General features: G+C 39.2%; 1 protein-coding gene across 1 annotated transcript in view; it reads right to left on the bottom strand.

Annotated features, from left to right (window-relative positions):
* The window catches only part of Nsf (N-ethylmaleimide sensitive factor, vesicle fusing ATPase), a 171,834-nt gene that overhangs the window by 20,254 nt on the left and 137,317 nt on the right, over positions 1-14,263 (bottom strand). Inside the window, exons 16-17 of the mRNA XM_008821914.2 lie at positions 12,070-12,136; positions 10,323-10,402 (exon numbers count right to left, since the gene is read on the bottom strand). Coding sequence (XP_008820136.1) covers positions 10,323-10,402; positions 12,070-12,136 — 147 coding nt within the window. The remainder of the gene's footprint in view (positions 1-10,322; positions 10,403-12,069; positions 12,137-14,263) is intronic.

Here is a 14,263-nt window from a genome sequence, read left to right as displayed (position 1 = left end):
TGTAAGATTATTCTCATTTTACAAATGAGAAAACTAAGGCTCACAAGTGAAACAACTAGATTCGAATTCAAGTCTTCTGATTTTTCCTGAACTCTTATTTATATTGCCAATGACAGTTCTATGTGTAGTTAAGACCCACTATCTTAAAAATACCCACTGCAACTGGCTAGGCAGTTAAGGTAAAAAGACCCCAAAGAAAAGGAGCCAGTTTCTTGGCTAAAAGTCAAAATGTCCTTGGGCCTCTTAGCAATATATTCCATTCCAAAGGCCAAAACTCTCGAAAATATTTGGGAGCTCTTATCTAATCCTTAAAAGATTTTAGGGTTACCTCTTGGGGGGGCGTTGGAGTAGCAAAAAGCCGCATTAAAAAAAAGAAGAAGAAAGAGTACCTGAAGTTATCAGAAAAAAGTAATGGAGAGATATGGGAGGATTTGGAGCAGAGGGAGTAGACATGGATTTGATCAAAACACCTTATATGTGATGTGTGTGTGAATTTCTCAATAAATTATTTTTTTTTAATTTTATATCGCCGTAAAAAAATACCCACTGTAGGGGCTGGAGAGGTGGCGTAGCGGTTAAGAACACTGGTTGTTCTTGCAGAAGACTTGGGTTCGAATCCCAGCACCCATATGGCAGCTAACAACTGTCCGTAACTCCAGTTCCAGGGGATCCGACAGCCTCTTCTTTCTTCCGTGGGCACTGCACGACAGGGGTGCACTTACCTACATGCAGGCAATACACTCATACACATAAAACAAAAATAATAAATGAAAATTTAAAAAAATACCCACTACAAAAATAGTATCGATTGAACTGAGTACAGTGATGCACATTTATAATCCCAGCTACTTGGGAGGCTGAGGCAGGAGGATTGTCAAATTCTAGGCCAGACTGAGCTATATTGAGACCCTGTCCCAAAATAAAACAAACCAGTCTGGCATGGAGGAACATGTCTTTAACCCCATCACTCAGGAGGCAGAGCCAGGTAGAGCTCTGTGAGTTCAAGGTTAGCCTGGTCTACATAGTGAGTTTCAGGCCAGCCACGGCTAAATAGTGAGATCTTACCCTGCCCCCCTCCCAAATAAAATAAGCAAAATATGTGTGTGGCCTAAAAAGGTTTTAAAAAGGTGTGTGAGTGCGTGCATGTGTGTGTATTGTGGTGTGTGTGTGTGTGTGTGTGTGTGTGTGTGTGTGTGTAGTGTACCAGGCAGAAGGCAGCCTAGATCATGCCCAGTGAGAAGCACTCTTTGTACTCCGCAGTATGATAAGTAGGGCTGCCATAGTGATATGGTTACAGACAAGTTGTAACTTTAAATCATCAAGTTCCAGTTCTACCTACATTCCAATAACAGGAATATTGACATTGTCTTGGCTCTTTTATAAGGTTGCCGTTTTGGCTCTTACCCAAGGCTGTTAGGCACATACTGCATGGCATAAAGCCCTGGGATGTTCTAAGATTTGTGTCCTTATTTTGGGCACAGGAAAGTAGGAAAGAAACTGAATTGCCATTTAGCTGTAACAGGAATTAGGAGAAAGAATTATGGCCACAAGCTCCAGGTGGCCACAGGGAAGGGCAGCAGGTGGGCCAGTACCTGGAGGCTGATGACAAGTGTAACCAGCAGTGTCCACATGGATCTCAGAGGCCAGATGCCCTGGCCCTCCCTCTGTCTGCACCTTACCTTATTGAGTTCCAAAATTCTTGTCTCCATTTCATTATTTTTACAACAAAATTCTCTAATACCCAGAACAAGTGTATTGGTCTTAGGACTTCACTTCCAAATCCCACTAAATGTGGGCAGGGAGATTGGGATGCCCACTCGCTCCCCCCTGCCCCATATACATATGGTGGTGCCCTGGAAGTCAGAACTCCAAACTCATTTTCTATGAAAATCTGCTCTGTAAAGCAGGTGCATTCCTCAACTGTCCTATTTTAAATTAAGAAGGTCCTGTGGACTACCTAAACACCTTTCTTTCATTCTTTCTTTTTCTTTTTTCTTTTTTGTCTTTTTGAGACAGGGTCTCCCTGAAGCCCTAGCTGGCCTAGAACTCAAGAGATCTGCCTGCCTCTGCCTCCTGAGTGCTGGGACTAAAGGCATGCACCACCACACCCAGCCTAGGCACATTTCTTTAACAGCTTATATCTTTGTAGCTCATATATTTATTGAGGCCTTCACTGTATAATATCTTAGTTGACCCTCAATTTGGTAGGTAAAGCAAGAGGAATTCTCTCCACTCTTTAGATTAAAAAAATACACACAAAGAAACTAAGAGACTAGTTCAAGGCAATAATGCCAGAAGATACTTGAACAAGACTTAATTCAGGGTTTCTGGGCTGGGCGTGGTGGTGCACACCTTTAATTCCAGCACTAGGGAGGCAGAGGTAGGTGGATCTCTGTGAGTTCCAGGCCAGCCTTGTCTATATTGGGAGTTCTAGGCCAGCTGGGGCTACAGGGAGACCCTACCTCAAAAAAGCTAAGATCAATTGATCAATCAATCAATCAATCAATCAATCAACCAACCAACCAACCAATCAATCAGGGTTTCTGACCCCAAGCCTATTACAAAGAGTAAATTCTGCAGAAAAGGGACTCATAAGAGATTAATGACACCAGTGAATGCCAGGGTACAGTAACTGACGCCTTCAAAGCTGATGTCATAGCATGATAATTTATCTAGGGCAGTGGAGATTAAAGACCAAGTTCTAGTTTCAAGGCAAAATATTCTGTCTCAACACTATTGACACTTCTCTGCTGATTAAAATTTAGATATTTGGAAAATGGTACACACACACAAACCAGAATCAATTTGGGTATTACTTAATGTCTACTATATATGTATTCTTCTAAAAACAATGCACAGTACCTTTTAAAAAATATTTTCTGGTTTTACTCAGTGGATATTTATAACAATGTTTTATGAAAGGATTTATCAAATCTGTTTCATTGTTTTTTACATAGTTGAAACTAATCCACACTTACTTTTTATATGTAGTATATATATCCAATTTACACAGAACTTTCCAAGAAAACCTACCATTTTAAGAAAAGTGCACACAAGAAGTTTTATAAAACACAGTAGCCATAATAATGCCATTGACTTAATAAATAGGAAAATGGGGCCACTGAACTGTCAATTATTATTTTTAATTTAAAAATAAATTTAAAAAAAGTCCATCAGAGAAGGCACCATGTCAGTGGTTACAATTAATGTGCCTGGCACAACGACTAAACCTCTTTCCTAAAGTAGTTATATATCTTGTTGAGTCATACTGTAGTCATTAGCCAGAGTTAATTTTAAACAGATAGAGAGATACTCATGTTTAGGCCTGTGGGGTTTGGAGTCTTCCACTATCTGTTTATTTCACTAAATCAACCCAAAGAGTTGCTTAATAACACAAAGACTTCCTAATAACACATCTACAGTAAGACTGTACTGAATGTCACATAAGGATTATATAAAAGCATCTTTGTGATGTTAAAACAAAATCCTTGTAGAAACAAACATGTCTAAAGATCTATATTTTCTTGTATTTTTAAAAAATATTTTATTGGGCCGGGTGTGGTGGCGCATGCCTTTAATCCCAGCACTGGGGAGGCAGAGGCAGGTGGAGCTCTGTGAGATCGAGGCCAGCCTGGTCTACATAGCGAGTTCCAGGTCAGCTGGGGCTACAGGGAGACCCTGTCTCAAAAAGACCGAAAAAAAAAAAAAAAAAAAAAAACCCACAAAAATTTTATTGGTGGGGTTGGGGATTTTGCCTAGCAAGTGCAAGGCCCTGGGTTTGGTCCTCAGCTCTGGGGAGGTGGGGGTATTGAGGGGCTGGAGAGATGGCTCAGCGGTTGAGAGCACTGACTGAGTGCTCTTGCAGAGGACCCAGGTTCGATTCCCAGCACCCACATGGCAGCTACGAACTGTCCTTAACTCCAGTTCCAGGGGAATCCAAAGCCCTCTTCTGACCTCTGCAACATTGCACAACATGGGTGCACTCACATACATACAAGCAATACACTCATACACATAAATTTTTTTTTTAGTTGAGTACTTTTCAAAGCAGCAGCAGCTGATCAGTAACTACATTACCGCCTATGTGTGGTCGCTTGTTTGTTTTTCTTTATATCTGTGGTTTCTTACTGGCCCACTTATGCCCCGACTCTAAACATTACTTTTTGTTTTGCTTTGTTTTCTGAGACAGGGTCTCATGATATAGCCCATACAGACCTGGAACTCACAACCCTCCTGCCCCTGTCTCCAGAGTGCTAGGCTCAGTGTGCACCATTGCATCCAGTTTAATAAATTCCTTTTATTATTATTTTTATTTTATGTGTGTGTATTGCCTGCATGCAGGTAAGTGCACCCGTGTTGTGCAATGCCCGAGGAGGACAGAAGAGGCTGTCGGATCCCCTGGAACTGGAGTTACACACAGTTGTTAGCTGCCATGTGGGTGCTGGGATTCGAACCCAGGTCTTCTGCAAGAACAGTCAGTGTTCTTAATTGCTGAGCCATCTCTCCAGACCCTAAATTCCTTTTTTTTAAAAAATTAGTTAACATTCTGAGGCACCAGAACAGTAGAGTTCTTTCTTTTAGTTAAATTCAGTTTAAACTTTTTTTTTGTTGCTGTTTTTTTGGAGACATTTCCCTATAGTCTTGGCTGGCATTGAACTTACAGAGGTCCACCTGCCTTTGCCTCCTAAGTGCTGGAATTAAAGGCATGTGCCACCATTCCCAGCTCCAGTTTAAACTCTTAACTATTAGGACTAAGCTTTACTTCAGTAATATTGCTATGAATTTGGAGATATTCTTTTGTAAAAGTTTACAGTTTCTAAAGGGTTTTCTGTCGGTAGGGTACAAACAAGTTATATGTGAATTAATATGTCAACTCCCATCAGCTGAGGAGAAGACAGGAGGTACCTAGGGCTTGGGACCCTGTCTAGTTTTGAGTGTCATTAGCTACTTAGCCACATTATGATATGATGTCATTTTCTACATGCCATGACAGAAGTCAAAAGGCACTAGAAATGGTTGTTTCTCCACAACCTGCAAGGCTATTCCATTACTTTCAGATGAGGGCTTCAAGTTTGATTCCCAAAATGCCAAGAGCATCCAGAATTAAGCAGTTAGTTAAGGACTTGAATGGTCTCAGACTTGTTAAGAAAACTGGGAACTCATGTCGTTTTACAGGCTGAAGAGTTCTTATTAGGCATTTGCCTTCCAAAGGATAAAAATATATATGTTTTTAAATGTGGTTTTAGGGATCTAAGAGGAAAATAATACAGTCACCAGTGCTGCGGGTACAGGAGGGTTCACCTGGCCTTCCCACTTTACCGCTGCTGCTTCCTTGACATTGAGACCACAGCTTTCATCCTCCTGATCTGTAAAAGCACATCCCCCTCAACTTCCATAAATCTGCAAAACTTGAAAAGAGTCCCAGTGTCATCAAGCAAAAGAGACGGCATTAGGAATCTCACTGCAAGGAGGGGTGTCTTCAAGCCTCTCACTGCTAAGCTGGACATTTCCTAACACTGGACAAATTGTACGTCCAGCTCAGGGAGGGTGAACTGCAGTGGTCTTTTACCCTCCAAGCCAATTGTTAGCTTTTCATAGGAATCAGCAGGGAAGCACATGTGAAACCTCTGTGTGCCGGTGAGCGCCCCCATGCCTTGTGTGACTCTGCATGTAGATGAAGCAGGCTGGGAGCTTTCTGAGCTGCGGCTGCTGAGTTCTCAGAGAAGCCCTTTTCTCCAGCTTGGCTCCCCGCTGGGACAGCCCTTTTCAATTTTTCTATCCCCCCTCGATCTCTTCTCCTGCAGAACACAGGGAAACTTGATTGAAATAAAGACCTAGGGAACATGTTTTATTTTCTCCTGTTCAATCCATTTTAGAAAAGCTTTTAATTGGTTTTAAAAAGATGCTAAACAAAATGTGATGATGTTTTTCAGTCTTCATGAACTACTGATACCACTTTTTATACTTTCAAAAGGCTAATAAATCAATCATGAAAGTAACTCTCCAGCTAAATTTAAAGCAAATCCACTGAATACCAGGTTCATTAAAAATCTATGCATTTACTTAGAAAAAATGTAAAATTCAAAGAAAATTATCCTAGTAACTGAAATCTGACTTGAATTTTTAGTTCTGCACTGAAAATCCAAGAGCAAGGCAATCACAGAGGGAAAAAAGGAGGGCTTGTGAAGCAGTTTTAATAAGCCAATTTACAAGAAGGGAGGGGTGGGGGAGGGGTGGAGGAGGAAAGAGAATATCTTGATACATAACAACATCGTGCCCCCGGAGGGATTCTTTTATTTGAGCATGTGCACACATGCACACACCATTTTTCTGTGAGAAATCTGGAATTACAACAAATGCAAAATTAAGGATCCTGTGTCTGATATGATTGCTGTATTGTGAGATGTGCAGTTCTTTCTAAAAGAAAAATGCCCACCGCTTTTGTTTCTTGCCAGGAAGAAAAGATAGTTTTCTCTTACCTACATACTTTCATACTTCACAATTTTCAGATGCCTATAGTTTTAACATTTAATTGAAAATCTATGTGGTAATGGTTTGGTGAGATGAATGCTTCTACTTTAGAATGATCAATATTCTTGGCACTGGATCAGCATGGAATTTTTCCCAATTTTCTTGAGACAATATACACTAAGCAAAGTGGTACAGAGAAGGCATGTTTTTATTTTGCTAAATATGTGCCAACTAGAAATATTCTCAATATAAATTTTTCCTGGCACAAATTCACTTATGCAGCAGGTCACCTGGCAGATGGGGTTGGAGCCACCAAATTCTGATTAATGGCAGACTGGGGTTCTCTTACAAGAGAGTCCCTGCCATTCTCTATCACTAAGGCAACCAGGTTTCTTACTTCTTAAATGTGTCACATTCTTGGAGAAACTCATTCCACATCCCTTTTTAATGATCCCATGGCTGTTTCTAAGACTGTCCCAAGCTGGGCCATGGATCTTGGATGATCACCCTTTACTTTTAACTCTCTATAAATCCTCATTTCATCATTCACATAGCTTGAGAAACCACATTTGAAAAATGTGATCATTTTATTGAGATATAACTCACATAGCACACAGCTCACTCACTGAAGCGCACAGTTCAACAGTTTTAGTGCATTCACAGATATGCAGACATTGCCATAGCCATCTCTCCAAAACAAAAAAATCCACACTCATTAGCCTCTTGTCCTCCCAGTCCCTGCCAACCACTAATAACGTATTTTTCCATCTTCATAGAACTGCCAAGTCTGGACGCTTCATATAAATGGGATCATGCAGTCTGTGGTCTTCTGTGACTGTCTTCTCTCACTTGACACATTTTCAAGGTTCATGTACTCTGAAGTATGTACTAGCATGCATTTTTATTGCTGAATAATAGTCCACTGTATGGACATACTAGATTTTACTTATTGTTTTCATTTTTGGTTACTATGAAAAATACTGCTATGAACATTCACACATAAGCTTTTGTGTACATGTATGTTTTCATTTATTTTGAGTGTATTCCTAGGAGTGGAACTGATGGGCCATCCCCTAACTTGATGTTAAATCTTCTGAGGAATTGCTAGACTGTTTCCCAAAGGAAATGCAATTTTTTACATTTCCACGAGCTGTTTATGTGGATTCCAATTTTCCTAACTCCTCAGGAACACTTTATTCCTGACTTTTGGATTTTATATCTTAGTGAGTGTAAAGCACCTTACTCATATAAATGATCTACTCACGTATTCATTGATCATTTGAACTTCATATTATAAAAATTTTTACTTATTATTTTATGTGTGTATGATTGGGGAAGGGTGTGCGCCATGGTGAAAAGGAGAGGTCTGAGGTCAACTTTGTGGCATTTGTTTTCTCCTAATACCTTTACCTGGGTTTCAGGAATCATTCAGGTTGTCAGGCTTGCGTGGCAGGTGCCGCACCTGCTGAGTCATCTTGCTGGCTCCTCAACTTTTACATTTTTGAATGTGTTAACATTAATTATACCTTGTCTCCTAAGTCCATGAAAATGAAAATATGTATATATATATATATATATATATAATGTGTTTTTTGAATAAATTATCCATGAAGGATGTATGTATATGCATACATATATACACATATATAGGTGCTATGAACTTTACAAGCATTAAGATAATTTTCCTTCCCTTAAGAATCTTATCATTATATATTAGGAACAGAAATAGTTACTCTTTAGCCTTTAGTCAAAATGTTACAGAGGGCCAGCAAGATGGCTCTGTAGGTAAAAGTACTTTGTGCGAAAGCCTGACAATCTGAGTTCAGATCTTCACACACGCGCGCACACACACACACACACACACACACACACACACACATTTTAATAATAAAATTTAAAAATTTAAAAATATTACAGGTCATTTGTTAGCATTTTTATTCATATTTATTTTTTAATTACGAATAACTTTCAACCAAAAGATGCATCTGTATTTAAACTAATGTGTACCGCACTTAACCAGGTAAAGGATAAGAATTCTTTTTTAATTGAAAATTTATTTATCCTGTCCTAAGTGACTTTTAGTATAATTTCTTTTTAAATAAAAAACAGACTATTGTAATAAATACATTTAAATACCTGAAAAATCTCTACCATTCTAAACATTTAAAATATGCTGGATTCATTAAAAATGAATGCATGATATAGGCAAATTCTGGGGAGAAATTACTTTTGTTTCAGCAGGACTGCAGGAATCACTCTGAACCACCGAGCCAACTCTCCAGCCTACACTTTAGGAAAAATTTAAAAGCACTAAGAAACCTAGAAAATCAAGACAAGTCTTTTAAGTGTAAAATATGCATGTATGTATTCTAAACAGTTACATTACAAATCAGATTCACTAACTAGGTTAAGCATGTCCATCTCCTTATATCTAATCACACACAAGATTCCTATACAGTCACTAAGATGTTCTTCAAGTCACTACTCAACCCCCCTGTATCCACCTGTGATTGGCATGTCTTCAATGCTATACCACAATCTAGAAAACCTGTCTTGTGACAACGCCAAACATATTCTGGAAGTCTCTACATATGTGACATATTTAACCAACCTGCATAAGTTGCTTGTACTTTTGTTATGGTGTCAAAATTGCCATTCTCTAGCAGCCACATCAGTAAAGATGAAACAGAAAGAACTAAGATCCTAGCTATAACTTCATTCCTTAAAACCACCAGGTGGCGCCGGGTGTGGTGGTGCACGCCTTTAATCCCAGCACTCAGGAGGCAGAGGCAGGCTGATCTCTGTGAGTTCAAGGCCAGCCTGGTCTACATAGTGAGTTCCAGGACAGCTGGGGCTACAGGGAGACCCTGTCTCAAAAAGCCAAAAAAAAAAAAAATAAAATAAAATAAAATCACCAGGCGGCACAAGAGAGATAACTAAAGGTCATCTATGAAAACCAAAAAAAAAAAAAAAGCTCAAAACCCCAAACCCCAAAAACCCACAAACACCATCCAACTTGCCTATAGGAAGTTAACATAAATTTCCTCAAATATAAATTCTTAGGAAAACCCATGGAAAGAGAAATGAAACCAATGGGAGAGTATGTAATCCCTCTGCGTATGCATCACAATTACTTTCTGGAGGTGTTTGGGATAAAGTGTAAAATATGCTGCTGAATTTACAAAAGATAGAATACTAATTCAAATGGTCAGATTTTGTTATCTTCAGAAAAGGAAAATAAAAAATATTTGTTAAAGTAATTTAGGCCAGGTGTGATGGAGCACAGCTTTAATCCCAGCACCTGGGAGGCAGAGGCAGGTAGATGGATCTCTGTGAGATGGAGGCCAGCCTGGTCCACATAGCGAGTTCTAGGCCAGTTGGGGCTACAGGAGACCTTGTCTCAAACAAGCAACCAACCCTTAAAGAAAGTAATTTACCTTAAGACAGAAGGCCAGATTGGATGACCATTCAAAATCCTTCAACAACACAATTTTATATTCTATGATAACCTGATTAATTCAGAGAGTGTGCCACTACATAAATTTTACTTAAAAACTCTATGAAGGGCTGGAGAGATGGCTCAGTGGTTAAGAGCACTGGTTGCTCTTGGAGAGGACAGAGGATACGAATTTGATTCCCAGCAACCACACTGTGGCTAACAACCGTCTGTAACTCCGCTTCTGAGAGATCCAATGCCTTCTTCTGACCTCTGTGGGCACTGCATGACATGGGTGCATTTACATTCATGGAGGCAATACACTCATACACATAAAATAAAAAATTATAAAATATATTTTAAGTAAATAAATAACTATGAAAATAGTCCTTATTATCGTTATCATTAATTTTACCTGAGGAGGTGCCTTTTTCAGTAACACAAGAAGAGCCTGTAATACCAGGTTAGAAAACCGGGGGCCAATGGGGACATAATCTGGAAGAGAAACATGGTTGTGGGTCAGGAATACACGATACTTATGGCACAAATCCAAACATTCAGATTTTTCTGAATCAAGAGTAAATATCAGTTGTACTAAGAATCAGGCAGTATCTATAATAAGAAAAATATCCTCAATAATTGAAATTCTTAAAACATCATGTAAGAACTCATATGTATTTTTTTTTTCTTTTGAAGCTTCTAATATCCACTTTGATTCATGTGGATATCCTTTCAGAGACATTTTTATTTTTATTTATTTATTTATTTATTTTGCCCTGCATCCCAGAGACCAGCTCGAGGAGCGGGGTCTGAGACATTTTTATTTTTAAGGAGAAAATATCCAGGTGCATTTACCAAGCATTTCTAAGCAATTACTGCAAATCATCATAGTGCATTTATATATACTACATGGACAACAAAATTTGACAGTGCAAAATGGGTAGAAATTGCTCGGTGATAGGGTGCTTCCTTAAGGTCCTAGGAGAAAAATGGTATGAAAAGAAATTTTAATAGAACTACAGATGGCCCTCAGAGAACCTTCTACCTGTTAAACTTCAGTACTCCAAGACTGCCACTTTCTTAGCTTTCTTGATACACTGAACATGCACCTAGCCCTGTACTTCAAGCTACCTGCAGGAATGAGCCTCTTGAAGTCAAGTGTTTTCTGAATATCCAGGACATATCCTACTGACTGTGACTTTTTGCCCATACAATTAATAAAGAACAGGCAGCACCCTATTTCTTCTTCTGAAACCCTCCCAAAAGTAGTAATTCTAGCAACATTTACTGAATAAAAGAACAGACAAGGACAGGAAATAACTATTCAGACAAGTGAAAATATACTCTGAAGGTACAAATTCTTGACAGTGTGGTGCTATGACCACATGCCTCAGTTGTGGTTAGATAAAGGAATTTACATAGAACTATGAATATACGCTGAAAATCTTTTAAAAAAGAAAAAAAAATCCTATAAACTGGGCTGAGATGTATTAATCATAGCACATCCAAACTCCTGGTCATTAGGTAACGCTATTAACTTGAGGAGACCTCACAGATATACCTACCTGCTTTGTTTTATAAGAAACATTGCTAAAACTTTTTAAAGTAAACAACAGAGGACCCAACACAAGTCTGAACATCACAGGAAAGTGAATAACAGTTTACTTGAAATCATCACTACACCATTTTGAGCTGCCTAAGGAAGTTTAATCAGGTGTTGAGAAGTACTCTCAGATGTTTGTTAAATTAGCACCTGTTTTCTGTTTCAGTAGCCGTTTAATTTTTCAATGAATAACATGCAAGAGGATCAAGAATTTTCTGACATTTACTTAAGCTTAGTTCTTCTACGTTGAGTTCAGGGACTAAGTCTTAATCATCTTTGTATCCATTGTACTTTGACATAAGATATTTAATAAGTATTTTAAAAATTATTATAGAGCACTGGGCATGGTGGCACAAGACTTTAATCCCAGCACTAGAGAGGCAGAGTCAGGTGGATCTCTGAGTTCAGGCCAGCCTGGTCTACATACAGAGTTCCAGGCCAACTGGGGTTACAGGGAGACCTTGTCTCCAAACAAACAAACAAACAAACAAGCAAACAAACAAACAGAGACTTCAGCTGTCACTGGCAAAGAGTACAAAGGCCAAGGGTTTTGACTCACCGAGCAGTCTCTCAATGTCATCCACAACCACACAGCTGAGTTGGGATTTGTACGCATCATCAAAGATCTGGAAGAAAGCAAAACCATCTATTACCTCACCATCCTCCACAATTGTGACAACTTCCATAAAGATTAAATTTGGTTAATCCTTGAACAATACCTAAATAAAGCATGATAAAACACTAATAATACAGGCTATAAAAAATTATTATAGGATTTTAGAATTTAGTGGGTCTTTGCAGGGAAACTGAAAGCAGTTAAATGACTTGTCCAAGATAACACAACTGGATGGTGACTGAATAGAGTCAGCAAATTAAACAAGCAGTAAAGAAAGCTGTTATCTTTTGGCAAAGATGGAGTAGCAATTACAAATAACAGAAGACTCGCCTGATGTACAAACTGCCCATGCCCTTGAGGCCAGCCCTTTTATGAATGACAATGGACCTATTCTGGATACTGTAAATGGAGCTCAGTGAATCCCATTGGTGTCATGAGTAAAGATTAATTTCTGTATCCAGTGTAATCTCTCCGGTTGATAACTAACCTTACTTCACCACAATGGTAAAACCTGTTCTAGCTGCCACCCACGTCTTGCTTTAGGTGGCATACTATTTCTTGGTGGGTATTTTTTAACCATAGAAGATTCAGAATTAAGTACAGAAACTAAGTCATACTCATATTAACATTTTTCATATTAAACCTAAAAACAACCTGTGTATACTTGGTCCTTAAAGAATTCTTGACAATGAGGAAGAGACACCACAGTAGGATCCCATTGCTACCATTTTAACCCAGTTCCTTGGTTCCTCTTTCCATCTCCAGGTATTCCATTAATCAGCCCCTGGAGTAGAAATGTTTTCTTTTGATCCTTGTCCTGTAACTCTCTATCACTGTCCTATGCTGTGTCACAATCCCATCATCTACCCTTTTCTCCTTGGCTACCTGTCTCCCCACTGGGATATGAAGTGGATTAAAAGCCTCACTCTGTTCATGACATCTCTCTCTCTAGTACCTAGCACAAGAGAGTATCCAGTAACACTGTCTGCTCAACAGATTCAAAGCTGACACAACACGGCTCTCATCCCAACATGCTCTGTGTCGTTCTCCTCTCTTCTTTGGTTCACCATTTTGCACACTGTGGATCTGCTGTTCTTCCCTGCAGTGTACTAGATTATAAACACTCAGTAGGCAAGTAGTAGTTTCATTACTCTATAGCCTCCTATCAATTACTATAATGCCTTACCAGAAAATAACTGACAAGTGTTTGTTAAACATAAATTGAAATGTATGCACTTTATATTCAAGTAGAAATAGCAAGTAAGTATCAGAGATGTCTGACTGAAATCAGGGTAGGAAACCCTCTCAGGGCAGTGGCAGGTGAGATCATGACTGCATGAGACTTTCAAGGAGCAATGGGAGAGGAGGAAGAATAGAGTCCTAAGTACCTAGACAGTAGGAAGTGCTATTGCCATATGGGTTCCATCATTTCAGCCAGTCACCCCCACTATTTATGTTGAGCACTAATAAAGCCACTAGAGAGGGTAATAGGACAGATGACTGTGCCCTCTCAAAAGCTGGAGTAGAGAAGGCAGGCTGCATGTAACTGTGAACTGCCTTTTAAGAAGGTTAGGGAGCCACTGCATGCTTCACCACAGTCTTCCTCCTGTCTTGGAGGCCACGGAATCACGAATTAATTACCTAGTTGCCTGAGTGTCTGAGAAACTACAATGAGCAGCGGTCACCTTCTGAGCCATGGTGCAAATGCCCTATTCGCGAAAAATAAGTCTGACATGCTACGCCACTGAGACTTTGGAGTTCTCCTACTGCAGCATAACTCAGGCTACCCTGAGTCACAACAGCATGGAGGGATCAAGAATGGTTTCCAAAATTAAAAAATGACATTTAGGTTGAAACCTGAAAGATGGCATACTGAATATTAGGGGGTCAGAGATGAGAACATTCAGGAATGCTGAACGAACTGATTGGTATACAGTCAGTAAGAATTAAAAACAGGAAGTGATGAAGGAAACTAGACATAGAGGGTTTTACAAATTGCGATGAGTTGAAATTTTATTGTAAAGGCAATAAAAATGCCAATATAGTTTTAAGTAATGGATTGAGATGTCAGGCTTCTGTTTTAGAAACACTTTCCTGGCTGATATATAGAAAAGCATTAGAGGAAAGTTAAGAGTTT

The sequence above is a fragment of the Nannospalax galili genome, unplaced genomic scaffold (genome assembly GCF_000622305.1).
Source record: "Nannospalax galili isolate Female #2095 unplaced genomic scaffold, S.galili_v1.0 scaffold1128, whole genome shotgun sequence".
NCBI lineage: Eukaryota > Metazoa > Chordata > Mammalia > Rodentia > Spalacidae > Nannospalax > Nannospalax galili.
The sequence above is the reverse complement of the archived record's forward strand: the minus strand, read 5'-3'. Positions and strand labels throughout refer to the sequence as shown.